Raw genomic sequence first — 27,733 nt, forward strand, 5'->3', positions numbered from 1 at the left:
GACGGTGGGTGCATCCTGGGTGATGTCCATAACGCTTCTGCTCTTCAGGTTTGCAAGGCTGTGACCTGGTCTTTGCTTCATATGTTCGCAAAGTTTTACAGGGTGCATACTTTGGCATCTTCTGATGCTGCTCTTGGTCACAGGATTCTGCAGGCAGCGGTACCCTGATTGCATCAGAAGCATTTTTAGCCCACACCTAGGGACTGCTTTGAAACTCCCCAAGATCTCCGCTGTGTTCCCCAATGACAAAGACACAAAAAACTGCTTTATTTTTTTAAATTTTTTTGTTACTCACCGTAAAATCCTCCTCTTGGATGAGCATTGGGGTCCGCATTACCCACCCATTTGTTTCAGGAGAGTCGGCTGCTTCTCTGTTTGGGGCTTCACCCTTTACTTCTTCGTTTGATTATATGTTTTATTCTAGGTCACCTGGCCAGTTAGCCCTCGGGCTCTTACTTTTCTACTGCTTGTATACAAAGTGATTCAGCTTAGTGGCCTCAGGAGGGGTAAAGCTGGGAAGAAAAGTTAACTCTTCTTTTGCTTAGTGTCCACCTGCTAGTGGAAGGAGCTATACCTGAGGTCTTTGCTATGTCCCCAATGAACATCCAAGAAAAGGAATAACAAAAAATCCTGTTGTTTGGCTGTTCACTAGAGAATGTCTTATTGAGTGTGTATGCACATACAAAAAGTGTCTCAGGTGTATATAGATAATGTTCTTTTGAAGAATACATTTGTAAGCAGCTCGAGGTTACTATTTCATATGGATTATGATAATATTGTTAGCTTGATTCTTTTCTAGATTGAAAACAGTCTTAAATCCTTGGAGAGATGCCAGTCACTGGAGGAGATTCAGAGATTGCATGACATGGGGGATTATTCCTCAGTGGTTCGCCTTGTATGCCCTACATTGTGTATGAGTGGTTACAACAGAAATAAACACCTGGATTTGATGACTTCTCCTCCAGAGAGACCCGCTCAGCTACTGCTAATGCAGGTGAGGAACAGCAGAGCACAGATATGAATTATTATGCCTAAAATCCATGTTATCTGCTCTGTTGAAAACAAAATTTTGCTTTGCATATGCATAGTAATCTTAAACTAATAACTGATATTCTGCACACATAATAGAGGTATCCTCCAGACTTGCTTACTCAGATATCACAGATCTGATAAGTGCTGTATAATCCATAAGGTGACACGTAGGCGCCAAATGACACATATATTGCAGTGCGCCGTATTTTGGGAGATATGTAGTCCACACCTCTCGTTTTTATTTCATCCGTAGATCTGACTGGATCAGAATTTAGCTTAATTCCAGTAGATCTCAGTTAGCTCTGTGACTAAAACGGCAATTATCTCATTAGACTGTGGATAAATAATTCTATTTATTCTGGTTTCTAAAAGCACCAACTTGATTATGTTAATTACAAACAGTCTGTCAAACGTAATATCCCATATTATTCATGCGCAGGATTCCCTGTTGAAGCTATCGGATTTTAAACAGTGCTTCCAGTGCTCAGAGGTCGCTCTGAATGAAGCAATCCAGCAAATGATGAACGCAACATCTGGTGCATCCAAGGAGGAATGGGTTACCACTGCAACACAGCTCCTCACAGGGATAGACCTTTCTCTGTCATCTGATAGTTGTGTTTTGCAGGAGCTCGCAGTGGCACCGCGACTCGTACGTCTCTGCAATAACCTCATACAGGTAACCTCCAACTAAGCAAATACTAAAATTACAGTGCATAAAAAAGCATGTGCTGTATGTAACCAGTAAGAGTCCATTCACACTTGTCAGAGCCGAAGACAAGTCTGCATCCTGTGAAGGTGAATAGGTTTCCGCAACCATATTCACATGCATCAGGCAAAATTTGGGTGGGTATTCCCGTGGATTCTGCATGAAAAAGCCCTAATGAATGACAGTGCAGCTACTGCATAGCGGCACGTCTGCAGCAAATCCACTTTTATACTGACGTGTGAATAAACACTAAGTGCCCATTGGTACAAGGTTTACCCACTGTGTACCAATATGTATTTGCCTTGAAGTGTAGCTACACTACACTCATGCCCACAGGCGTATATGTAAAACGTCAAGGGTCTCCCATAGAGTATTACACATACACAGCCCATACGCACTGCTGGAGGAGACCGCGTATGGGAATCTGATGTCACGGACATGCACAGTGTGTGTGTGTGTGTGTGTGTGTGTGTGGGGGGGGTGGGGGGTTGAGGGTTCTTTTCTTTTTCAAATTTCCTGCTCTTTTCACAGTGGGGATGCGTATTGAAACACGGCCCTTTCACAATGCCTGCGTAGGGACAGCGTTTCATACAGAGCCCGTAGAAGGGCTCCGTAACATACGCAGAGAAAAAGAGCATGCTGCAATTTATTTCTCTTGCGTATGGATACACTGTTCACACACGCTGGTGTGCATGGAAGAATGAAAGTCCATTGACTTTCATTGCTTTCATTTACAGCGTATCATGCGTAATACATGGTGAAAACACGCCTCTGGACATGAGCCCTTATTCTACAGTTTAGTGCAGTGTTTCCCAACTCCAGTCCTCATGGAGCCCCAACAGGTCATGTTTTCAGGATCTCCTATAGTAAGAACACCTGTGGTACTGACAATAATTACATCACCTGTGCAATACTGAGGAAAATCCTGAAAATGTGACCTGTGGGGGGTCTTGAGGACTGGAGTTGGGAAACACTGCTTTAGTGAATTGCTTAGAAGGGAATTCAATAGTAAACTAGCTTAGTTTGCACACTCATTATACAGCCTGAAAGTAAAAATGGTAAGATTTCCCCCTCCTCCCAGTAGTGAATTTGTGTATTGCAGTGCAGTAGATCTGGTTTTTGCAGTATCTCCGTAACACAACGTGCTTATTACACTTAGAAAATCATATTTAAGCTTTCACTGTTTAAAAGTTGTTCAGTACACTACATGGTACATTAAAAACAATACACTTCCTGCAAAAAGCAAGCCCCCATACAGCTATCTTCATGGCAGAATGCAAAAGTTATGGCTCTTAGAAGGAAGGAGGAAAAAACAAAAATAAGTGAATAGTAATCTCTTTAAAGGGTTAAGGAGGGTGGTCCGGAGTGGAATACTGCTCTTTTATTATATAGAGTTTGGAGACTATGTGAAGGGGTGGTGTCTGTCTAACACAGTGATTTTTGACTAGTTTCAGTGCAAACAAAAGTGCCATTCAAGAAGGTTTTTCTTTACGATCCTTGAAATGAGCAGCTTTGTTCCATTTTGCAGCTGATAGATTGCAGCATGGCAGTACAGGAAGAGAACAAGGAGCCTTCGTTGTCCTCAGTTTTGCCCTGGATAATTTTGTATCGGGTTATCAAGCATGAAGAAGAGACCTTACACTCCATGTGCCAGCACACAGACTTTAAGGAAGGTAATTCTTGAATGTGACAGTCATACAGCCAAATACAGATGCCTTTGTTTAGATTAAAGGGGTTGTCTGCCCTCTTTTTTTTCTGATGATCTATCCTCTGGACCATCAGTATTTGATGGATCGGGGTCCGCAGTGCGGGCCCTTTGTCCATCAGCTGAGCGTCCGGCTCACTGTCTATTGCAGCGGACTGGATGTTGTATGTGATTGTGGGAGGAAGTGCGGGCAAAGGCTTCACTCCCATTGAAATCAGTGTGACAGCAGCACTGGTACCTCACTTCCTGCTGCTCTCCTGGTCAGGACTGGATGTGACTTCCTGACCACCTTAGAAGCAGGATGTGCCATGAGAGCGCAGCTCTCGCATTGGTTTCAATGTGCTGACAGCTAATTATAACGTCCGGGACATTGTACTGACAGCAGGTCGGACGATCAGCTGACGGACGGGGGTTCTGAGCAGCTGACCCCCATCCATCAACTACTGATAGCCTATCCAGTCCATGATTCTGTAATAGAAAGAAATTACATTAGTATGGCATGACTAGTTTGTTACAAACCTATGGTGGCTCTGGTCAATTACTCCATTCTTGTCCAAGTAATGGCCTTTTCATGCTATCTGTGTTTAATCCTGGCTTTAAATATGGCCCTTTAGTATTGCTGTACATCTGAGTCACGGTATAGATTTCATATGCGATGGACATGTATGCACAGTGCACGGGTTGTCAGTATCTCCACTTTTGCTTAATCTCTAATGCTTTCTCAATGGCCAGAAGTTCTAACCCAATAAAGTAGCACTCGCAGTGTATACAAATGATGATGAATCCCTTATGTGTGCTTTCATTCTGTGCTTCCTAGTCTTTATATGTATGACACATCGGAGGCAGGTAACACATGAAATGCTGCGTTTTAAACACATTAATTCCATCTAATTAATTTTTGAGGAAATGAAAAGTTATGTAGCAGTGCATAGCAACCAATTAAAGATGAGCTTTCTTTTTCCAGAGCAGTTTAGAAATATGAAAACTAGTTCCCGTGGGCAGCAAGGCCATAGGTTTTGTAGATGAGATACATAAAGTTTCCTAAGCTGTAAACTCCTGGACCCCACTGCAAAATCTTTAAAAGCTCCCAACACCAAGTGGTATCTATAATGCCGGTGTCTTCTCATGTGGCGAGGACTCGTTGGGTCCCCTCTGGTACCAGGATATGACTGCTACCTCTGCACCACCCTCAATAGTTACATTGTTATGCCAGAGGGCTGAGTAATAAGGGCTTTTCTCTAACCAGAGGGCTCATGGGTTTCTAGTAGTGTGTTAAGTTGTCTTCGTTGAATTTAATAGTTTCATTCATTGTTTTGTCATTTCTGCTATGTGCAATATAAAATCTGAAGCAATTTGCCCAAAATGTAAGAATCCTGGGTTTAATGCCAACCTGATAATACTGTTATGTACTTTTCATTGTAGAAGATTCAGGCTCTCCGCTGCTTCCATCATCTCTTATGCTTTTGAACACAGCCCATGAGTATTTGGGCCGGAGGTCCTGGTGCTGTAACTCAGACGGAGCCCTTCTCAAATTTTATGTGAGTTTTGCATCTGTAGACATCCATGATTGTATTTGCTGTACTGTGAAAATCCAAATATTGCTTATTTGTCATAATGTCGAGTAATGCTTTAAAGGGATTTTCCAGCTGCACTTTTTTCTAGCCTATTCTGTTCCTTGGCATACTTCTGGGTAGCGTGGTCATGTTCTGTCTAGGATCCATATCACTGAGGCCAGTGATTGGCCACAACAATCATGACTCTGGATGAAACAAGACCATGCCACCCAGAACTACGCAGAGGCTGGAGGGGACCGGAGCAGCTGAGGCCCAGATGATGAGATTTACTGTAAATAGTCCTGGAAGCATACTGTTTAACATATTTCCTTTTAATTCATCTAGCCATTAAAAGTGTAACTGCAAGACTTATCTTGTTTTATTCAGAGAAAAAAACAAAACCTTGCATAGTGTCAATGTGCTACTTTGGTAATTAAACCCCATATTTTTCCTATACGTTCACAGTTACGCATTCTATTGAAAGAACTGGCATTGTCCACGAAGGAAGACCACCATCCCTTTAAGGAGGAGCTAGAAACCGCACTGGAACAGTGCTTCTACTGTCTGTATGGCTACCCCAGTAAGAAAAGCAAGGCTCGGTATTTAGAGGAGCATTCTGTGCAACCGGTGACTGCAAGCATTTAATAATAACTCGTTAATTACTTATTAGCTTGACACCTTAAAGAAGCACTTCAGCAAAACTTTTTGCCTCTATCGTGCAGCAGTGGCTATTATTAAACCCTTAGTGATCGGCCTATTTTGTACCTTAAAGAGAATGTTTCACCAGAAAATGACCTATTGTATAAATAAAGTTTTTTTGTTTTTACACATTTTTTTGTTAAGATATATATTTGTTTTTAATGTGGTGTCAGTATCTATACTTAAAAAGAATTTCCTGCATTTTACACACCACTGAACTAATAATAGTCTGACACAACCAGTTCTGTGGGGAATACTTTTCCCTATTCATCGCACTATCCTCACAGGCAAGAGGATATGTATAGATTAGACCGGATCCACCATTCACTATAGACAATGGTCACAGCTCATGCTTCCCTTCCCCCTGTACTATGACCTCTGCACAGACTGATAAAACTGTTCATTTACAGACAATAGAATAAAAAATAGTCTACAGACATGGTCTTGCAGTGTCCTAACCTACGGCCTCTTAATGACTGCCATAAAAACACGTATGCGTGGTCGCTAAAGGGTTAAAGAATAGTGTAGAGCCTCTTAGGCTTTGTATATATCTGTTTTTGTCAAAGTGCCATTTATGGGTAGTCTGCCTACATTTCCCATTATGCCTCTGGCTTTTCGGAGACCGAGGATGCGGAGTCTCATCACATTGCATTTGTTCTATCTGAGAGCAGCCAGTGATTGATGAATGACATTAAACTGCTGTCCCCGAGCTCACGCTGTAGAGTCTCAGTGTCTGCTATGGGATGCAGATCCAGCCGGTCTCCATGCCTCCTGCCTATGATAGGTTTCTCCCTGTCGGAGGCAGGAAGAGCAGTGTGAGCTGCATCTCATAGGATGCATTGCAGATTCTGCACACATCACACCCACGTAGTGGAGACACCTAGGGGAGTTTTACACTTATGCAGCCAATTATTGTTTAGACTCTCCTATTATATCACTGCACTTCTACTGCCTACGATATCTTCAGCAACACACTATACATGTGGGGGACATATAGATGACAAGAAAGATGGAGTGTGGTGGGGGGGTCTTTGAGAGCTGCCAAGAGGGAGTTAATGGGTACTAATGTAATCCTGAAGTTCACAAGCCGTCAGTTACTGAATGAGAGAATGACATTCTGTCCACGCAGAAGAGCAAGCTCTGGACTGGTGGTCAGATTGCCCATAATGAAGGGGTTAAAATGTATAGCCGTAACTGAGCTGGGATGAAACAAATTACATTGCTGGAATATTGCTGGTGACTTAGTGTTATATGCAAAAAATGTGCTTCTTTAAGTGTAGGCTGACCTTTGTGATTCTGTATTATAGACTACATCTATACATCTCTTATCATTACATTGTGAGCATGTTTATTAATACATTTGCCGGTATGTAATTACATTGTGCTGTGCACTTTATTCTCTAAGATATCATACATGTATTGTCCCTGCATGGAATACCCCCCTCCTGTCGAAGACTTTGATCATATCACACATAGTGCTATAGATATGATCGCAGAATATGTCTCACTAAGGTCCCTCTCTCCGCAGGTGGAGTTGCTCTGGGAAGATGCCCTTATTTTGTTTGACTATTTCAAGCCTAAATCGCTTCCTGAATTTGACAGCTATAAGACCAGCACAGTCTCCGCGGACCTGGCTAACCTCCTGAAAAAAATGGCCACCATAACACCTCCTTCAGATAAACCTAAGCTAAGCTTGGATAGTGTGTCAGCTTATATTGACGGCATAAGCAACAAGGTACAAGTTTAATGATTAGCCGTTTAAAGGGAGTATCCAGGACTCAAATATTCATGATCTATGCTTAGGACAGGTCATCAGTATTACATGTCTGGATGTCTGACTTTCGGCACCCTTGCCAATCGGTTGTTTGAAGAGGCCGCAGCTCTTGGACAAGCATATTGGTTTCATCAGTGACCTGGCCTTTCTAACTCTTAGTCTGATTGAAGTAACATAGTATGTTAAGCCAAAAAAAGACACATGTCCATCCAGTTCAGCCTATCACCCCCACACTCCCTTGTTGATCCAGAGGAAGGCAAAAAAAAACATGACATAAAAAAAGGGTTTCCCCATTTAAGGAAAAAAAATCCTCCCCAACTCCAATCTGGCAATCGGAATAATCCCTGGATCAACAATAATTCTGAAGTAATTAGTGACTGTGATTGAGCTGCAAAATCAGACACCACCACAGCACAACCTCTGGCACTGTGCCCCGTATACAATGAAGGGACCTCACAGCGCTTGCCTATATGCCATAGCCCCTTCAAACGGCTGATCTATGTGGATGTTGGGAGTCGCACCCCACTAAAATTATATTAATTGGCTGTCCTAAGGATAGCTTATCAATATTTAAAAGTGCATGCCCATTTTAGACATTTATGGCATATCCACAGGACATTCCATAAAAATCTGATAGATATGGACCTGACCGGCCCTGGACCTGTTTGTGACTGACAGTGATTGAGGGTTAAGGAAATACCCAAGCAGGTTGTCTTACGGTATTTTCGTAACTTCCAGCCACCCTACCCACAAAGTACAGAGAGGTATTCGCATTGTGGCTAAGGTGGGAGTACTCCTTTTAAATCTTGGAAAACCGCTTTGAAGGACCGGCCATTACTGTGACTTCGGGGCTGGACTGAGCAATTTAATTTTTTCTTTGCTTTATGTATAGTTTTGTTATGTTTTGGTGATTTGTAGGTTAAAAGCTCGTGTTATGGATCCCACAGCTGCCTTCCCAATCATTAGAAGATACTATTAAATCCTAATGGGGTTAGATGTTTCTGATATTCCTTGTGTTTGAATTAATCAGCATTTTCATTATTGCTGCCTGTTGGTCACATTAGATCCCAAGTGATCAGTTGTAATCTCTGGGGGAACATGGCAGCAAGTGTTTAATCCCTCTGCAGTGCTACCATGGGAGAAAGGAAGCACGACACCTATGCATTAAAATCAATGTAATGCAGAGTCCTTTACTAAGACACCACATAATAGGCTCTTTGATGGGTCTTATGGGCTGGATAACCCATTGAAGCTTCCCAACAGTTTAATTTACTGATAAAAGCAGAGATGGTGAAAAATTAAAACACAAGACATTAAAAAGTCGTATACTATTTCATTATATAGTGAATAAACTTTATTTCCTATTTCCGGAAAGCCCCCACATTCACTTGCGTTCTTTTCACAGAATAGTGGAACCATTTTGTATAGAAAAGCTTTAGACAAAGAAATTAAAACAATTTGTTTCATTATTGAAATTTTAAACCTCATATTTCAGGTGCCGCAACTCCCGGAAGGAGCCGACGACTCCCCTGAGGTCCTCAATGAGCTGTTTTACCTTCTTGCTGACTACCATTTTAAAAATAAGGAACAGTCCAAGGCCATTAGATTTTACATGCATGATATATGCAACTGCCCCAACAGGTGTGTCCACAACGTAACACTTTGAGGTTTTTGTTTTGGAATATAATATATGCATGATCTATATCTATTCCAATATGGTAATGCTTGCCGCACTTGCTTACATTTCACCTTTCATATTCTGTGCATTCCAGGTTTGATTCTTGGGCTGGTATGGCCCTGGCCAGAGCAAGCCGTATTCAGGACAAACTGAACTCCAATGAACTCAAGAATGATGGGCCCATATGGAAACATGCCACTCCTGTCCTTAACTGCTTTAAACGTGCATTGGAGATTGACGCCTCCAACTTGTCCTTATGGATTGAATATGGCACTATTTCTTACGCGCTTCACTCATTTGCTTCCCGACAGCTGAAGCAGTGGACCACGGAGCTGTCCGCTGAGGCGGTGGCACATGTGAGTTATGTCATGTTTGACATGAATTAATATAACCCTTAAAACAATGATCCTTATAAAAGTTGGACGTATGTACACTGTAAGATGACAGAAGTATGTACACTGAATTGCAGGATTAAAGTGGTCCTATGCATATAATCATTTTTGGACATAAGGAAGTTATTTAATTCTAGTGTTGCTTGTCAGACTGGTTTGCCACGTTTGTGTTGTGTGCTGCCCAAAAGAAAAATGTAGCTAATGAATAGAAAACTGCTAATTTGTGTGATCTGTGTGTCCGATTCAGCCAAGGGGCTGCAGTGGATGTAACTTTTTTAGTTTGGCTGCCAATTGCTTTTATAACATCTACCCACTTTTTTTAGCCATAGTGACAAAATGATTCTCCTATACATACTCTGTGAACTTTACATTGATCCGACTGTTTTACAGACCTATGATTTGTGGCAAGATATGAGCAGGTATCATGAACATAAAGGCGCCCAGCTGTATTCGTGGGCCATGTGTTGTCGGTGTAATTCCAGGGTCAGCACATGATCCCATTCTAGCCCATCAGGCTATATACACCTACAATCTCTCACATGGACCATTGATCTGTGTGAAAAAAACTTGTGCTGTGTCCTATGTTCGTCTGAATGTCAGAGAATGTGCGGGGTCCGTATAGATCAGGCAGTATACAGATAGATGTCCAATTCAAGTTACACCCCAGGCGCTACTTGCATTAGAGCCTAAATACAGTGCCTGCAGAGAATCACCCTTCCCTGCTTTTTCCTGTAGAAAATCCTGGCATGCTTCGCCAGCTTTAGGGCTCCTTTACATGATCGTATGCATTTTGACGGTCGCTGCATGCTTCGTTAAATTGCGTAAATTAAGAAATGATGCAATCGAGCCCTGAGCTTAATTAGTGTTTTCTCGACCATTCAGACGGATGGGTGTGACGTATTAGCAAAAAGATGCACCGCAGCCTGGAAATCCCTCGCTTGGCATAAATCCTTGGAATTACTTCAAATGCCTAAACAGAGGCACCTGTAAACTTTCCCTGTATTGGACGCAGCTAAAATACCTCCCCCTCTCTTTTTTTACAGCTCCCATAGGAGTCTATGGGAGCCGCCAACGTATTCCGAACTATCTTTTCTGGCTGTGCGTAAAAGCGCCCACCAAGATTGGCAGCGTATGTGCTATTTTTTCCCGCCGGACAATTGTTCACGGTGCAAAATCATCCATTAGAACGAATGCATTCGAAACCAATGCCTCAGATTGTCGCAATATTCGGCCGGTCGTGAAAACGCGGCTAAATAGCCGCGTTAAAACGCTTATGTGAATAAAGTCTTAGGCCGGCTGCACATGACCTGATTTGAATTGTGGAATCCACGATAGTCACCCACACGGACGATTTGTGGTATTCCCCACACATTAAAAAAATAGAACATTTGCATATCCGATCAGATGAGTTGATGGTGATTGCGATTTTTGCTAGCGGAAATAAAATCGCAGCTTGTTCTATTTCTGTGTGGATTCCTCACAGATGGCTTTTATTGAAGTCAATAGAAGCTGTCTGACCCGCGGCCCAGCCACAGTTAACATTGCTGATAGGCCACGGGATCATCGCCTAACGACGGCACGGGAAATACAAATATTAAAGAAAATCGGTACTGTGCATGACTGATGGCGAGCATTCCTGGTCATCTACAGTAAAGAAAAAGCAGGAATGCAGGGTCGCCGTCCTGGGTCAGAGACTGATTCTGCTGCAGGCTCCCACATGGGAAATCCGACCTGTCGCTGTGAGACCGGCCTTAGTTGGGCTTTGTCTGACAAAACTAAAGATGTTGATTATAAATGACTGTCGTCGTGGTGAAGGTCAGTCGTGTTTGAATTTTTCGCTGATTGTTCGATGAAAGATCTTTTGTTCATGAAGGCCCATTTGGACACAAAGAATATCGCTTAAAAGATGTCGCTCAAGCGACTTTTGAGTGATATTCTTTGTGTAATTTACAGCGCAAGATGATCGCTCAAGATAAGCGATCACCTTGGCCTGCGGGCGGAAGATGCAGAGGACAAGCGGGGTGTCCCCGCTTGCCTTCTGCATCCAGCTGTTCCCTGCTCCGAGCGCCCAGCTGTTATACAGTTGAGCGCTTGGAGCAGAGGATGCAGAAGACAAGCGGGGTGTCCCTGCTTGCCTTTTGCATCCAGCTGTTTTCTGCACGGAGCACCCGGCTGTCATACAGCCGAGCGCTCCGTGCAGGGTATGAAGAACAGAGCTGGACCGCTCTGTTCTTAATACTCAGCCTGTCATCAGGGACAGGATATAGCTAAAACAATAGTACCAGCTGTATCCCGCTGTGAATCCCTGCTAAGGCTCATCGTTGTCTATCAGCACGCTGACAGACAACGATGAGCGACGGCATAACGAAAACTTCATGATGTAAGTGCAGTTACACACAACGATTGAAGGATGTTGCAGTTCTTGAGGGGGTTCAAAGAGGGGCAACTAAACTAATACATGGAATGAAGGGACTAGAATATCCAGAGAGGCTATCAAAATTAGGATTATTCACCCTGCAAAAAAGATGGCTAAGGGGCGATCAAATAACTATGTATAAATACATGAGGGGACAATACAAGGATCTCTCCAAGGATCGGTTTATACGCAGGACTGCGACGGTAACAAGAGGGCATCCGCTACATCTAGAAGAAAGCAGGTTTCATCACCAACACAGAAAGGGGTTCTTTACTGTAAGAGCAGTGAGACTGTGGAACTCTCTGCCTGAGGACGTGGTGGTGGCAAAATCCATGGAGGAGTTTAAGAGGGGACTAGATGCCTTTCTAGAGCGCTATGATATTACAGGATATAGACATTAGGTGACCAGCGGGTTTGTAGTTCCGGGTCTTACAGTCAAGTAGGAACTATCAAGGTTGTTCCAGGGATTATTATGATTGCCATTATGAAGTCGGGAAGGAATTTTCCCCCAAATGGGCTAATTGGCTTTATCCACTTGGGGTTTTGACTTCTTGATCAACTAGAGGGTGGAATTAGGCTGAACTAGATGGACATTGTCTTCATTCAGCCTAACATACTATGTTACTATGATTATCGCCCAAAAGATGACGTTTGAGCGAATTTTGAGCGATAATCGTTGTGTCTAAATGGGCCTTTAGTGAACATGTATGAACAACTATGAGGGCCAGTGTAGACTAAAATGTGTAGGGCTGCATCTGGGAAAGATCGTTTGTTCAATGGTTGTTCAATCATCAACATACTTCTCACTAATATGTACGGCCTCCTTAATATTTTTGGATTGTGTTTGAGTGACAATAAATGGCATGAGACGTCTCTGGCAGCCGCTTGTCTGCCCATTCTATATATTCTACCATCATTTGAGAGAGAATGTTTTCAGAATGGTTAATAATTTCAGGTATAGTTTCTATAAGTTTGGATGAACATTTATTCTGTTGCAGTTAGTTGTAAAGAAAGAAATAGAATGTGGCCAGGCAGAGTCTGTGACGTTACTACCAGTTGTTGGAAAGCTTGCTGATTTAGGACCTCTCAGGGTAACACCATAGGTGCTGACAGCTTGTGCAGAATTACATTATATATTTAGATCAGAAGTTTCCAACTGGTCATTTTCAAGTGGGATAAACTTTTATGGTGCCGCCTGTCATGATGTTGGAATTTGTCAGCACTATATTTACTAGTTACCAGAGAGATCCTATAGTATCAGTTTTTGAAAATGGGTTTTCTAAATCGTAAAACCCAAACTAGATTGGTTTTATTTAATGCAAAGTAATTCAGCCTCTTCCTGACCAAAAGGTTTACCCCCCCCCCCCCCCCTCCCATAGCAGGTATGGGCCTGATGTTTGTACCAGTTGCTTACTACCCACAATCTTGTCAGCCTCAGTAAATCGCTTTGAGGGCTCTTTACCACGACTTGAAATTGCCTTTCAGTATCATAACTTTCATATCTTCTATGTCGTGTCTGTGACCAGAAAAGTGCTCGGCCACAGGTAATACTGTCTTTCTCTGTTTGAGGCTTCTTTCCCACAAGCCTATATTGGACGTCCGTTTTCACGGCCGACTGATATACGCTGTGATCTGATGCATTGGATTCCAGTGCATCAGATCCCATGGCCGTATTCCTGAGACGTAAAGGCGCCCGGCCAGCCCAATATAGCGACGGGCGTTTTTATGTCAGGCCCAAAAGATAGTCCTGAAACTATCTTTTGGGCCAGAATACATCGGCCGCTGCATGGGCTCCTATGGGAGCCCATGGCAGCGGTCGGTGGTGGGAGGGAGTTTAACAGCGTAACTGCTAAACTCCCTCCCCCTGCTCTCCTCCCCCCCCCCCCCCCCCTGTGCAGGCTCACCTCTGCTCTCTTCCCCCACTGGCTCTTTGCAGCGGGAGGGGGCTGGATGGGGGTGGAGCTAAGTGCTGTCCCATCCCGCCTTCTCCCATTTATGGCTGTGGACAAGGGCCAGGATGTGGGCGGAGCTAAGCTCCCACCCTCTACCCGCCCCTTGACCATAGCCATCAATAGGAGGAGCCCGGAAAGGTCGGCGCTTAGCTCCACCCCGTCCTGCCCCCTCCCATTGCAAAGAACAAGCGTGGAGGAGAGCAGAGGTGAGCCTGCGATAGGGAGGGGAAAGGGGCGACGGTACGGTAGTCTCGGCGTATATACGCCAGGACCCATGCCGTCTGAACAGGCACACAAACGTTTGATTTGTGTTACCGTTCACTAGTTTTATCTCTCCCAACATAGCGTATATCGGCGGGCCCTGAAAACGGCCGGCTGATATACGCTCGTAGGAAAGAGCCCTGAAGCTGGTCTCACACGGATGGATCAGATTCCGCATGTGGGAACCAACAGCAGTATCTGGCTCTGTCCGCAACCGGCGATCTCACACACCTGTTGTTTCTTTACTGCGGATGACCATGGACGCTCGCCATTGTTCATGCACAGTAGAGATTATTTTTTTTAAATATTTGAATTTCCCGTGCCGTTGCTGGGCTGTGACCAATCAGAGGCAGATCATTCAGCAGGCGGGGATTTTAAAGCCCCGCCGGCTGAATAGTGCCGAGAAGCAGTTCAGGAGAACTGACAGCGGCCGCGGCTGGACTCCGGCTGCAGCGGAAAGGTGAGTATACAATTTTTTTTTGTTTTAACACATTTTAGGATGAATTGCAGGGAAGGGCTTATATATTTAACCCCTTCCTGACAATTCATTACGCGCACGCCGGCAGCCCATTGCTTTCAATGGAGGCGGCTGTATTGCCGGCTCCATTGAATTCAATGGGCAAACATCGTTCTTCTCTGCCACAGCTGTTACACCTGTGGCAGAGAAGAAGGATTTGTCTTCTATATGTTCTCAATGGGGTCGGCGCTGCTGCCGCCGGCCCCATTGAGCGCATATACAGAAGAGAACAGGAATCGCAGATCACAGATAGGTGCGATCTGCGATTTTTTTGTTCTATAATTTATCGGACGAGCGCATAAAAAGCGCTCATGTGTCCGATACCATTGCAAAGCAATGGTTTTATAAAATCGCGGCCTATCCGCAATCTCAGTTGTGTATGGGCCGCGGGTCGGACAGCTTCCATTGACTTCAGTGGAAACTGTCTGTGTGGAGTCCACATAAAAATCGAACATGTTTCATTTTTATTTCCGCTTGTGGAAATTGCAATTGCTATCCGCTGATCTGCGCGGATATGCGTATGTTCCATTTTTTATAAGGTGTGCTGAAAACCGTGTGAGGGACGATCACGGATTCCGCAATTGAAATCTAGTCGTATGAGGCTGTCCTCAAGAGTGTACGAATAGTGATTTATGAATGTTTAGCTTTGCTTTAATAATAATAGAGCTATATCTGTTTCCTGGAGCTACATTCTTACATAGTGTAAGGCCCTATTCACATGTACATCCATATTTTCATTTTTCAGTGCCATCGCAGGAACAAAAAAACAATTATGCATGACGGCTGACTACACCGCCCGACTGATCCTGTTAACTATAATGGGGGCTGTTATGTTTCTGTTATGTGTCCGTCATTTTAGCGAAAAAAATACCTCTGCTTGAAGCTCCTAGCGGGACCTTTACTGCGACTTAGTGGTGTGATTTATGGGCCTGATTAATAGGAAGGTTATTTCTGCTTTCTTCGCAGTTAAAAGAGCGTCGGACCAGTATGCTTGAGACAGCGAAGCAGTGTTTTACCTCCGCTTCCCTCTGTGAGGGAGATGGCGACGAGGAAGAATGGTTAATTCACTATATGTTAGGCAAAATCTATGAAAAACAAAAGGTGTCTCCAGACATGTATCTGCAGCACTACAAGCAAGCCGCGCACTACCTGCACGAGGAAGCCGCTCGCTATCCGAAGAAGATTCATTATCATAACCCTCCCGAGCTGGCCATGGAGGCTTTGGAGGTAAGTGGCCTTTTATATGGGCGGATTAACTGCTCATAATGAGTGCTGACTCACAATATAATAAATCATTCAGTACTGGCTTATTACCCTTCAGATTATTCCGTAATGGGGAGGTTTTCATACGAACGATCATTCGCCTCACTTTACATTGTTGTAAAAGAAATAATGTGTCGCTGACCCACAATAATCAAAGGAGCGGTGAGCGACAAAGGGGCGAATAATCATTTAATGCAGTAATTGGGTATCTTTACATGAGAAAGAGAAACATGAGCCCACATTAATGATCGTTTGGATGATCTTCATCCTGTGTAAAAGGAGATTTAATGCATTTAAGGCGTCTGCTCCTTAAGAACCAACTTTTAATCCTCTTACTTTGTTATTGTGCTGCAAAGGTGGCTGTTTGTGGCCACAAACATTAGCAATAACCGTTTAGGTCCTGAGGGAGCCATATCCACCATTGCAGTTTAGTGAGAATAATTGGATTATGAAGTTAATTACAAATAAAAAACCCATCTACATTTTTTTTTTAACAAAACGAAGGCATTTGTTACTACAAGAGGAATCCACCCTCTAAAACATAGAGGTTAATGGATTTAATGAATGGATGCTCATTTAATTGAAAGTTTAGTAATTGTTTGTAAGAAATACAAATTGAGTTGTTGACTTCACCGAAAAGGCAAAAACTTGGTTGAGCTAGTGGCTGCTTTAACCCCTTAAGGACCAGGCCGTTTATTGGACCAGGCACTTTTTAGGGATTTCATTCATGTGGTGGTTTTAGTCCCTATTTTTTTTCCTTTTAAACCAAAATTATTTTTGCTCCGTTTTTGTGACATATAGGGCTACTTTTCCACTGGAGCTGGGGCATCCATAGGAGCCCCCGTTACAAGGGTAAAACATCTACCTGTAGTGACAATAGTCACTGTCAGAGCTGATTAGGTTCTTCTAGGACCCAGCAGCTCTGCCGTAGCAAGAGATCACGGGGTTCACGTGACTGCCGGCTCGCGTAGTGGAAGTTTCTGCTTGATTGTAGGAGCAGAGGCTTTAATCCCGTGTTGTATTTCTGCTATCCACCACGATTAAAGCCCAGGACCAAGCACCGTAAATTTATAGTGTTTTGTCTTTGAGGGGTTACACGTGACTGAAACTCTGTATATGGTTACAGTTGTACAAGAAACACTTGAATTCATCTAGACTTTAATACTTTCTTCCATAGGTCTATTTCCGTCTTCATGCTTCTGTCTTGAAGCTGCTGGAAAAAAATGAGCAGGAATTAGATACTAAAATGTTGTTTACCGTCATGAAGGAAGCCACAGAAGGACCATTTGCTAAGGGAGAGGAGAAAAATGCTCCGAAAGCAATAGAAAAGTATGTTGTTTCTTTCCTGCAGATATGATCACATGTCCATTATGTACATCTGTAGAATTCTAGTCTTTGGTCTAAAAAGCCCACAATGCTATGATTTATGTTATGCTGTATATGAAATAACTTAACCCCTTCTTAACACACTCCGTACATGTACAGCGCTGATTACCAGGGGGCTCATAACCCAAGTTGCCAGTAACCAGAGCGAGATCGCGGCTGCAGCTTATAGCCATGGTCCCGCTGTAATCGCCGGAATAAAGCTTAGCTCTGATCCCGTCAGTTTAACCCTTTAGATGCTGCTGTCAAGGCAGACAACAGCATCTAGAGGGTTTGGAGAGGGAGGGGGCTCCTTCCTTCTCGCCATTGCACTTCTGTGATCTGATTATGGGGTGCTGATGGTTACCATTGCAACCAGAGGTCTAATCATGACCTCCAGTTTGCAATGTACGGTGGTCTGCGTGGGTCAGTGTGATTACTGACAGTAATTGACCTTTACTGTCAATAGCAAACGTGACAGTTAAGAGATAGTACACTGTGTTGCATAAGTAGTGCAGTGTATTATCTGAGAAATAAAAGGGCAGCATCTTCCAAGTTCCATCATGGGACAAATAAGTGTGATTTCAAAACAAAGTTTTCATCTGCAATCTTTCCAATAAAACTCAATTTGTTATTGAAAAATGCTAATTTTAAAAAAACACATTTGGTATTTATAACGACCAGTGCTATAAAATTGTTATTTATCCCGTATTACGAATGCTAATAAAATAAAATTAAAGAAAAAACAATCCTCGGAATGACACAGAATAAGGATTAAATATCACTTATACCGCAAGGTGAACAGCAGGGAAAAAAAGAACTGAACTTGTCCTTTTAACCCCTTAATGATGTAGGATGTGAGTTTACGTCCTGGCTGCGGTTTACTTAATGCAACCAGGATGTAGACTTACATCCTGTGGATAGTGTGGGATCAGGAGCAGAGCCCCAAATCATCCTGCAGGGGGAGCCGGTAGGATACCAGCAGGGATGCAAAAGAATAGTAAATCGCGGCATGCAAAGGGTTCACTCCGTCTGTGACGTTATTGGACCTCCACGAAGTAACCGCCATGGCAGCTGATAGGTTGCCATGGCAACCGGACGCCAGATACTGGCGTCCCAGCTTGCCATTGCCTATGATCGCTATTATAACCAAGTATTATCATAGCTGTTATGGTTCAAGTCCCCTGGTACAAGTACCAAGTCATGACGTTTTCTTGGCAGGCTGGTTTGCCATTGCCTTCCCCAGTCATCTTTTACCCTTCTTTGCCCCGCAAGTTGGGTATTCATTTTACCGACCTTGGAAGGGAGGAAGGCTGAAGTCAACCTTGAGCAGGCTACCTGAACCACACGAGGATTGAACCCGCAACCTTCAGGTCGTGAGCAAGAGTATAGGACTGCCAATTTTTCTAAATTTCCTGTAATTTTAGAATAAAAAAAAAAGCAAAAAGTAAAACTGTATTGACCGCTAGCATAAAGTACAATGTGTCACGGTGGTCCCTGCTTCAGTCTCCTGTTTACATTGGCTGCAGTGTTGACGTGGGTTATTTAACCACGTGATTGCTGCAGCCAATAAGAAGCAGGCAGGAATGTCATTAGTGATTTCCAGTAAACCTGCCTCAGGGCTTATGCATTATAAGCCCACGTGACAGGTTTATGGGATGTGACAATGCCTTCTGGCCGGATGACGTCACCTGTCAAATGCCGCTGCAGCGGACTGCTGAAATGGCAGTCGGGTGCCACAGTAAATATGTATCGTCCATATGCCTTAGGCTATGTTCAGATGGTGGAATCTACTTTGCAAAAATTTGGAATGGCTGAGCTATGGTTTGGTTTGCTGTTGCTGTGGATCCACACACAGATTACCACCTCTTTTCCTGATATGGATTCCGCATCAAGAAGGAACTTGCCAGTATCCCACCACATCCACCCACACACACTGATTTCTATTTAAATTAATGGTATACTTTGGGACGTGGATTTTTTTAAATTTTCCATGTAAACAGGGCTTTGATATCTTCATGAGACAATCATTAATTGTATGGCTCGTAGATTTCAAGGTATGCCCTGTTTTGCTTCAGCTTTCCCCCTCCATTCCAGGAAGTTCCTCTGGTGATAGCAGCTGACTACTGGGGACCTGCTATGTGGTACAGCAGTGCTTCCCAATCTGGGGTTGTTAAACCTTAATCAAGAACACTGCAAGAACAAGATCTGTACATGTACAGTAGGGAAAGCAAAGCTTGCTCACCTTTACTACTTTTCAAAGAATCTTTATCTGAGCCGAATTATAGCACTGCAGAAGAATAGTAGAATGCGTTACCTGCCCCAACACCAGGCTTCTCTGAGGAAGGAATTGCATTAAGGGATCCCCAGAGTAGAAGGGCTTTTCGGGGTCTTCCATTAGCAATGGGTTTGGGGACCACTGTGGTAAGTGGCTGTTCAAAACAGACAACCTCTAAGGCCTCATGTCTACTGGAGGATTTTTGCTGCGGAATCCGGGACGAGCGTTCCACTCCGGATTCCGCAGCAATAACCTAACATGGCATTCAATGGAAAAATCATTGAAAGACGTCCAATCTGTAGCCCGTCCGCAACTGACATTGCAGACAGGCCGCAGATTTCGTGGGAAAGCAGGGGTTTAAAAAAAAACAAAAAAACTGTAGTGCGCCGGCGTGCTAGCCGGCACTTCCGCACACATTCACAGTACAGAAAAAAGAAGACACAGGCAGCTACGTAGGGCAAATTCCATGCAGGATTCCCCCTGTGGAATATGTGTGCCCGTGAATATTAGGCCTTACAGTGTGGACCGGCACTGAGATGGAGATAGGACGGATAGGACTGGAACCACACTTTATCTCACATTAGTATATTATTTAGGAAGAGAACTTGTATCTTCTTCATTTGTGTGTTACGGTGTCTGATAAGCTTATTTTGTATGTGCTCATAAATTAGGGAGAAGCATAGCGCTTTGGATGAAGACTCTCACTCTTCAGCTGGGACGATGCCAGGCCCTGGAAATTCCATTCCTTCCTCCTCTGGTCCAGGTCTGACATCTCCACCTTACACAGCCACTCCGATTGACCACGATTACATCAAATGTAAACCCCCCCGTCATCAGGCCACGCCGGACGGTACAGTCCCCCTTCTCAATACCACCAGCTCTGGGCAAAGCTCTGATTGCTGGGGAGATGTGTTCAGGGGGCACCTTCTGACCATCACCTACAGCTCTGGCTGGCACATTGGGTGACAGGGAAATGTTGCTGCTCACTAACCTGCTCCTTACCCCCCTCTGCTGGATGCATATATTATGTGATGTGCAAAGTTTCTCGTAAGGGCTTTTGTTGCTGCATGAGCCAAACCCAAACGGGACCATTTAAGATTTCTAGTTTTTATAGTATTTTTATAGCTAAAGAATTATTAAAACTAGGTAGAACAACACATATGATTACGGTTGGATACAACGCTTCACTCTAGGCTTACTATATAGCTTCAGCTGTATATGTGCAGAATAGAATAGCCAGTATGGATGCCTATACGACGGAAGTTCTAGTGGAAGATTAGATCTGCATTTAGCTTATCCCATAGTATTTTTGTCAGCTAGAGTTTTAAACCTCTTATATTCTGTTTCCTAAGGTGGACTCTGTCCCGTTTGGAGGCGGCTCTCACTGTCCTGAATGCCCCTTTTCCTTCTGGCTGGTTGGGGGAGAGATGCATGCTAACACATTGGATTGTCTTGTTGCTTGGCCCAGTCCAATTGGTGCTTCTTCCGCAAAATATCAGATCATAAATATTTTTAAAGGATCCTAAAGTATCTATGAAAGATTCCAAAATCATATGTGTACTTTACTTGAGCCATCATTATACACTCTGATCTGAAGGTCTTCTTTATTAATTGAATTTCAGAAATCCAGATCTCCAAAATATTCTCTTAATTATAATTTGGATCTTTGTACCCATTGTCTTTAAGTTGCTGATCTCAATGAGCCTGCTACTGGTGGGACTTGCCAGTCATCCATTCTAGGACATGGAAAAGTACCACCAAAGTGTGAAATATTGCTGAGCTGGACAATACAATTCTGTACTGTCAGAAATTGTCACCCGCAGACTTGGCCTCTGTTATCCCACTATGTCTGAGTGTATTGCTGTGTATCTTTCACAAAAGGATCCAAAATTGTTCCTTACTTTTCGTTCCTTACCTCTCTGCTTTAACCTGCTGCTTGCAAGCTTAGCCGCCTTGTACTGAGTGATATAAGATATATTTAACTGTGTCATATAGATGTATACTTCATTAGGAATGACTGTTTATATAGTTTTGTGTATAGCATGGGCTTATCGTATATAACAAGATTGTTTTTGTACTTACATTTTTTGTGGATTTACGTTTTTAATACACCCAGATCTCTATTTTACAGTTTCTATACACCAAGGAGCCCTAATTGGAAACTATCAGCATGCTTGAGCCTAATAAACTACGTTATGAAGCTCGAAGGTGAGGGAACTGGGAGCTTTGTCTCATACTCGCTGGTTCCCTCGTTCCAGCGCTGTGCCCCATAGAAACCGGCGTGTGCTCAGAGCGTGATGCTTTTCAGATGGCTCTGTGCATGTGCTATCTCATTGATCTCTATGATGTGCATGTCCCGGTTTTTCGGCAGCACAGTGCTGGAAGAGGGGACCTGGTGAGTTTGGAACACAGTTTCCTGGCCTCCTGTTTCCTCACCTTTTCAGCCCCGTAATATAGTTTATAGGGCTCAAACGTGTTGACAGATTCTCTTTAATACCGCCTAATATTGTTTGGGCCATCGTTGTACCGTCTAAATATGACCCGTCAAGTACTGAAAGTTGCACGAGGCTTGCAGGGATCAGACTTCCTTTTCCGAGCATATACCACAGATGTTCGATCGGATTGAAATCTGGAGAATATGAAGGTGAAGTCAACACCTTGAACTCTTTGTCATAGTCCTCAAATCTTTCCTGAACAATTTTTGTAGGGAATATTTACATCAACATTTAGATAAGTGATATGTGTCAAAATAAACTACGGAACCAAGGTTTCCCAACAGAACACTACTCAGATCTCCACACTACCTCCACTGACTTCCTGTATTCCCACAGTGGATCCAGATGCCATTGTAGCAAAATCAATGTTATTCACTTCACGAGTCAGTAATTCTATTGTTATGGCTGATCGTCGCTTTCTTTCTCAATCTGTACATCTCACAAAGATGGATTACAGTTATTACCCAGAAATTAGTCGTGCTTGTATTTAAATAGATAACTCTTCCATCCTAAGCTTTGAGTCTTCCGAGGAAAGAGAATGACAGTCTCCAAGCACATTTAGTGGGCTTATCAGCATTTGTCACTTTTGTTTTTTCTTATGGAGAGCAACTAAAAGGTGTGAGGAGATTTATAAGGCCACCCATTCTTTGGGAAGTATGTATATGGAAAGATGGAACAATGCCCCTACAGTGTCACCTATTGGAAGGCAGCATTCCTCACGTCAAAGTCAGACCTTTTTACAAGCCTTGTAACAATGACTAGGAATAGGAGTTACTAAGCAAAGAAAGAGTTAGTCCCTCCTACTAGCTATACCCCTCCTGCAGGCACGGAAATAATCAGTTTTAGCTTGGTGTCCATAGGAGGCTGACCTCCTGCTCTGCAGGTCTTCTGTCTATCTTATTGTAGTTTATTATTTTTCCTTTTTCCCATCTACCTGGGAATCCGGGATGAGCTAACTTCCCTGATTGTCCACAAGTTGGGAAGGTGAACAGTGCTGCATCAGACACACTGTTATTCCTAACTCCAAGAAGACAAAGCGTAATAGAGCGACGCTAACCACTCTGTATCCCGCCAGCCATGGGGTCATCTGAAGTTCCTGCCTGCTTCCCATAATTCTAGCGATCTTTCTCCACTTAAGTGACAGTCGCTGAAGCTGTGGCCCTGCTAGTGCTCCTGGGGAGCCGAAGAGAAGAGGATGAAGACGAGCTGAGTAAACGGGATTAGGCGAGTATGGCGCCATCGCCTTCCTTTCCATCACGCCCCCTTTTCAGCCTTTTGTATCCTTCCCATCCTCTCAGTCCCTTTTAAAAAAAAAAGTAGTAATTGTCCGTGGTATATTAGCCATGGACTTCCCGGCCTCAGGCTACCCATTCTTCTGGGAGCAGCTTCACCTAGATGCAACAATAGCACATACACTGATAGCATCCTTAGCCTCTTTCTTCTTCAGCACTGTTCGCCGTCCAGGGAACTATTGCTTTTCTAAGGAGATTCCAATCGTTCCCTCATATCGTTCCAGGGCAATTTCACAAAAATCATGGCTTCGAATCATCATCTAGGTTCTTCTGTCCTCCAGACATACTTAAATCGTTCTCAACTATAGGCCACTCGCAACATAATGCACTAATAGCCTGCCTAGCCATTAGCGCACGCACACACACCTAAAAAAAAAAACCCGCTATGGCCATATTTATGGCATCCAGTGTATTGTGCCAAGCTTAATCCCATGTTACAACCCTCCTGACCTTCTACATACAACAGCAGACAGATGGAGGGCCTGTATGAACTGTCGTGAACAGCCGGGTTTGGAGCGTACATCATACTATTCCGGAGAGATTCAATGCAGAACATGTTTCTCTCCGCCACTTAACCCAGGATAGTAGTTTGCCTTTTTATCCCGGTAGCAAACTACAAAGCACACAGTACTTTCCTCTTTGCCTTTCTCGCTTGTTTCGTTAGCCCCGGTAAGGATCAAGTCTCTCTCCCCTACTAATTTGCAAGTGCTTTCTTGACAATCGGTACTTCCTCCTTCCTGCTGATGGGAATGCTTCCAGCCTTGATCTCTATGTCCTACAAAAAGCATTATTTGCTAGCCGCTGGTGGATCTAACGCTTACTAGCACCCACTGGTGTTAACAGGCTAATCACAAACCCTTTCATGTCCCCATCCACTTGGGTACTCTAGAAAAGCCCAAGGTTTTCTGTGTCCCCAATGACACGGACAAGAAAATAGGATTTTTCTAATTTTACCGTAAAATCCCTTTCTCGTCACATTCATTGGAGGGTGGGGTGGGCACAGCACCCACTCAGTTGTTTATTTTTACGCTGGCATTCTCTCAAAAAGTGCTCCTAAGTCCGGCCTGATTTTGGTCGTAGAAGTATTTGTTTTCTATTATAGTTTTTATTGCTCGGCTTTATGTGTTTTTACTCTTTCCTACTGCTTACGAACAAACTGATTAGCTTAGGAGGGACTAACTCTTTCTTTGCTTAGTGCTGCCTCCTATTGGCAGCAGCTATAATCAAGGTCTTCTGTGTCCCCCAATGAATTTGAAGGGAAAAGGATTTTATGGTAAGTAAAAAAATTCTGTTTTATCACAATGGCAAACACTTTTTAAATTGAAAGCTGGCCCAGCGTTCAGCTAATCACCTTGGGTCCAGCTTTAGAAACCCTTGCCAATCCTCTGGTTATCAGTAAGAGAATCTGCTGCCAGCCATACGCTTCACCTGCAGCAGCCTCTGCAGGGAAACCATAGTATTACATGCCACCATTAAATGTCACTTTTTTTTAACTGTGGATTTTCAATTTACGTCTCCTGTAAATCTATTTGACACAGCACTCAGCTGCTTTAAATGTATTTTTAACCCCATAGTGACATAACATATTTTAGCCTTAAGAGACAGTAAATCATTTCCCCTTTTGTGCTCCAGTGATTAAACTTTTTTATTGTTTTGTCAATGTAGCAGTATGACATTGTATTTTGTGGGACAAGTTCTAGCTTTTATAGGAACCAATTTCAGATACATATAACTAGAGATGAGTGAACGTACTCGTTTCGAGTAATTACTCCATCGAGCATCGCTATTTTCGAGTACCTGGCTACTCGGGTGCAAAGATTCGGGGGGCGCCGGGGAGCGGGGGATGGCGTGGTAGCAGTGGGGAACAGGGGGGAGCTCTCTCTCTCTAACTCTCCCCCCCACTCCCCTCTGCAACCCTCCGCTCACCCACGGCACCCCCCGAATCTTTTCACCCGAGTAGAGAAGTACTCGAAAATCGCGGCGCTCGAGTGAAAAAGGGGCGTGGCCGAGTACGTTCGCTCATCTCTACATATAACATATTGAAAAACATGTATTGATTTTAATTTTTTTCGCTGGAGACAATGGAGAAAAACTATTTCACCATTGCTTTTTGTGATTTTTATTTTTAGGGCTTTCACAGTGTGGTATAAATATTATGTTACTTTTTATTCTATGAATCATTACGATTATGGCAACACCAAATTTATTGAGGTTTTTATTATGTTCTACCACTTTTGTGCAATATAAACATTTTTTTTTTTTTTTCAAATATACTTTTTGTGTGGTGCCATATTCCAGGACCCCAGCATTTTTATTTCTCAGTCGACAGAGTCACATCAGGCCTGTTTTTTATGGGACAACTTCTGTTTTTTATTGGTACAATTTTGAGGTATTTACTAGAGATAAGCGAGCATACTCGCTAAGGCAAATTACTCGAGCGAGTATTGCCATTTTCGAGTACATGCCCGCTCGTGCCAAAAGATCCGGGGCCGGCGGGGGAGAACGGTGAGTTGTGGGAGTGAGCATGAGGGGGAAAGAGGGAGAGAGAGAGATTTCCCCACCACCACCCTCTCGTTACTACCCGCTCTCCCCCGCCGGCCCCCAAATCTTTTGGGACGTGCGGCCATGTACTCGAAAATGGCAATACCCGCTTGAGTAATTTGCCTTAGCAAGTATGCTCGCTCATCTCTAGTATTTACCATTTTTAATTTTTTATTTTTTTTCTGTTTAAATTTTGGATTTTTTTATTTTATTATTTAATGGAATTTTCTGTGCTTGATAAATAATGTAATCTTTTATAGTATGGATTGTTATGGATGTGGTGATACTAAATATTAATATTTAGATTTTTTGAATATTTAAAGCCTTGTATAAGGGGGGAAAAACATTTGAGATGCCACAGTCAGCACTGACTGCACCATCTGCAGGTTTAAGTGAAGTGATTAGATGAACAAGTCCTCATCTTTTATCTTCTTTTCTGGGGGAAAACCCGTGTGTAACAATCAGAGAGCAAATATGCTCTCTTTTTTATGAGGGGATGATAACATAATCAAAAATTCATGTCGCTCCTCTCCTGTGACAGGGAGATATGCAGGAGAATCACAGATCCTACTCTGCTGTCGGATGGTCTCCTCTCTCCTCAGCACACTGACTAAGAGTGACAACTGTAAATTCAGTATTCCAGACTTCAATTCCAATGGATGTGGCTCCGGTTCTATCAGGTCTGCAAACATGCGTTTGGTGTCATTTTTAAAGCCGAGACTCTTAGCTTTAACATGACAGCAAAAGCTGTCAGTAGCCCTGATAGAACCGGACCTACATCCATTTAAAGTAGAACAAACTCTGTTTGTCCAAAACTGTAATGTCTTTTTCCTGCAGAACAAACAGAATTTGTCTAAAACTGCTGAGGAGGTTAAGCTCTGAAGTTCGCAGAATTGTGATTGCGGCTCTGAACTAAAAATACATCTTTTAACTCAGTACATTGCATATACAATAGTTTTACTTACACTAATATAGTATATAAATTCTAAAAGAATGTTTGCGGTAAACCCAGGCTTTAAGAGGAACAACTTCAGGTATTTTATGCTACCCAAGGCAAGAACAGCATAAAGTGGTGATGGCAATCTGTCACTTATGGACCAATGCTTGGTAAATTGTGAGCATTTGCGTAATGAAGCCACAGCACCTGACGACAGATCCGTCTGCCTTAGGCATGAGGCGTTGCTTCCCCAGCTCACCCGCAGTTATTGTCCCTTTAATCGCTGTCACACTGCTTCAATATAGAGGTGCTTGGAATCTGGCTTGAAGGAGCACATGCAGATGATAGTTACTGTATGAATACAACCACCAACAGGGTGATGAGTAAAGATAGTCGCCGGTTGATCAAAATTCACTCCGTGTAGAGTCACAGTCATTTGTATTTGAACGACTTGCAAACAAATTTGCGTGGAGATTCCCTCTATGAACGAAATCTAATGAGCAATAAGCACTCTGTGTAAAAGCTTTCAAACAGCTGTCGTCCATATGCTCCAGCAACCTTTCTTACCAACTATCTGGAAGCTAGTTGCTCAGTATTAAGTTAACCAAAGGGTCCTTTTAAACAGGGCGACTGTCGGGCACCTAACTCCTTGACAGTCTTCCCAGTGCTATTGCTTTCACACAGGAGCGATAATCGTTCAGTGAATGGAGGTGGAGCGGGCAGGAGATCTCTTCCAGTCTCCCGCCTCCATTCACAGTAAACAGGCAGTTCATAGATGAGCGACTGCCTGTTTATACAGGCAGATTGTTGACTGCAGAAACAGAGCGACAAATGATAAGTGAATGGATTATAGTTTGTTGCTCAGTTGCTCGCAGCATTT

General features: G+C 43.3%; 1 protein-coding gene across 1 annotated transcript in view; it reads left to right on the forward strand.

The window, feature by feature from the left end:
• Positions 1–27,733, forward strand: part of CABIN1 (calcineurin binding protein 1) — a 116,116-nt gene that overhangs the window by 33,537 nt on the left and 54,846 nt on the right. Inside the window, exons 16-26 of the mRNA XM_066603571.1 lie at positions 800–994; positions 1,472–1,708; positions 3,267–3,411; positions 4,866–4,981; positions 5,462–5,623; positions 7,224–7,430; positions 8,965–9,110; positions 9,242–9,503; positions 15,652–15,912; positions 17,126–17,277; positions 20,260–20,438. Coding sequence (XP_066459668.1) covers positions 800–994; positions 1,472–1,708; positions 3,267–3,411; positions 4,866–4,981; positions 5,462–5,623; positions 7,224–7,430; positions 8,965–9,110; positions 9,242–9,503; positions 15,652–15,912; positions 17,126–17,277; positions 20,260–20,438 — 2,062 coding nt within the window. The remainder of the gene's footprint in view (positions 1–799; positions 995–1,471; positions 1,709–3,266; positions 3,412–4,865; positions 4,982–5,461; positions 5,624–7,223; positions 7,431–8,964; positions 9,111–9,241; positions 9,504–15,651; positions 15,913–17,125; positions 17,278–20,259; positions 20,439–27,733) is intronic.

Source organism: Eleutherodactylus coqui, chromosome 5, assembly GCF_035609145.1.
Source record: "Eleutherodactylus coqui strain aEleCoq1 chromosome 5, aEleCoq1.hap1, whole genome shotgun sequence".
Taxonomy (NCBI): domain Eukaryota; kingdom Metazoa; phylum Chordata; class Amphibia; order Anura; family Eleutherodactylidae; genus Eleutherodactylus; species Eleutherodactylus coqui.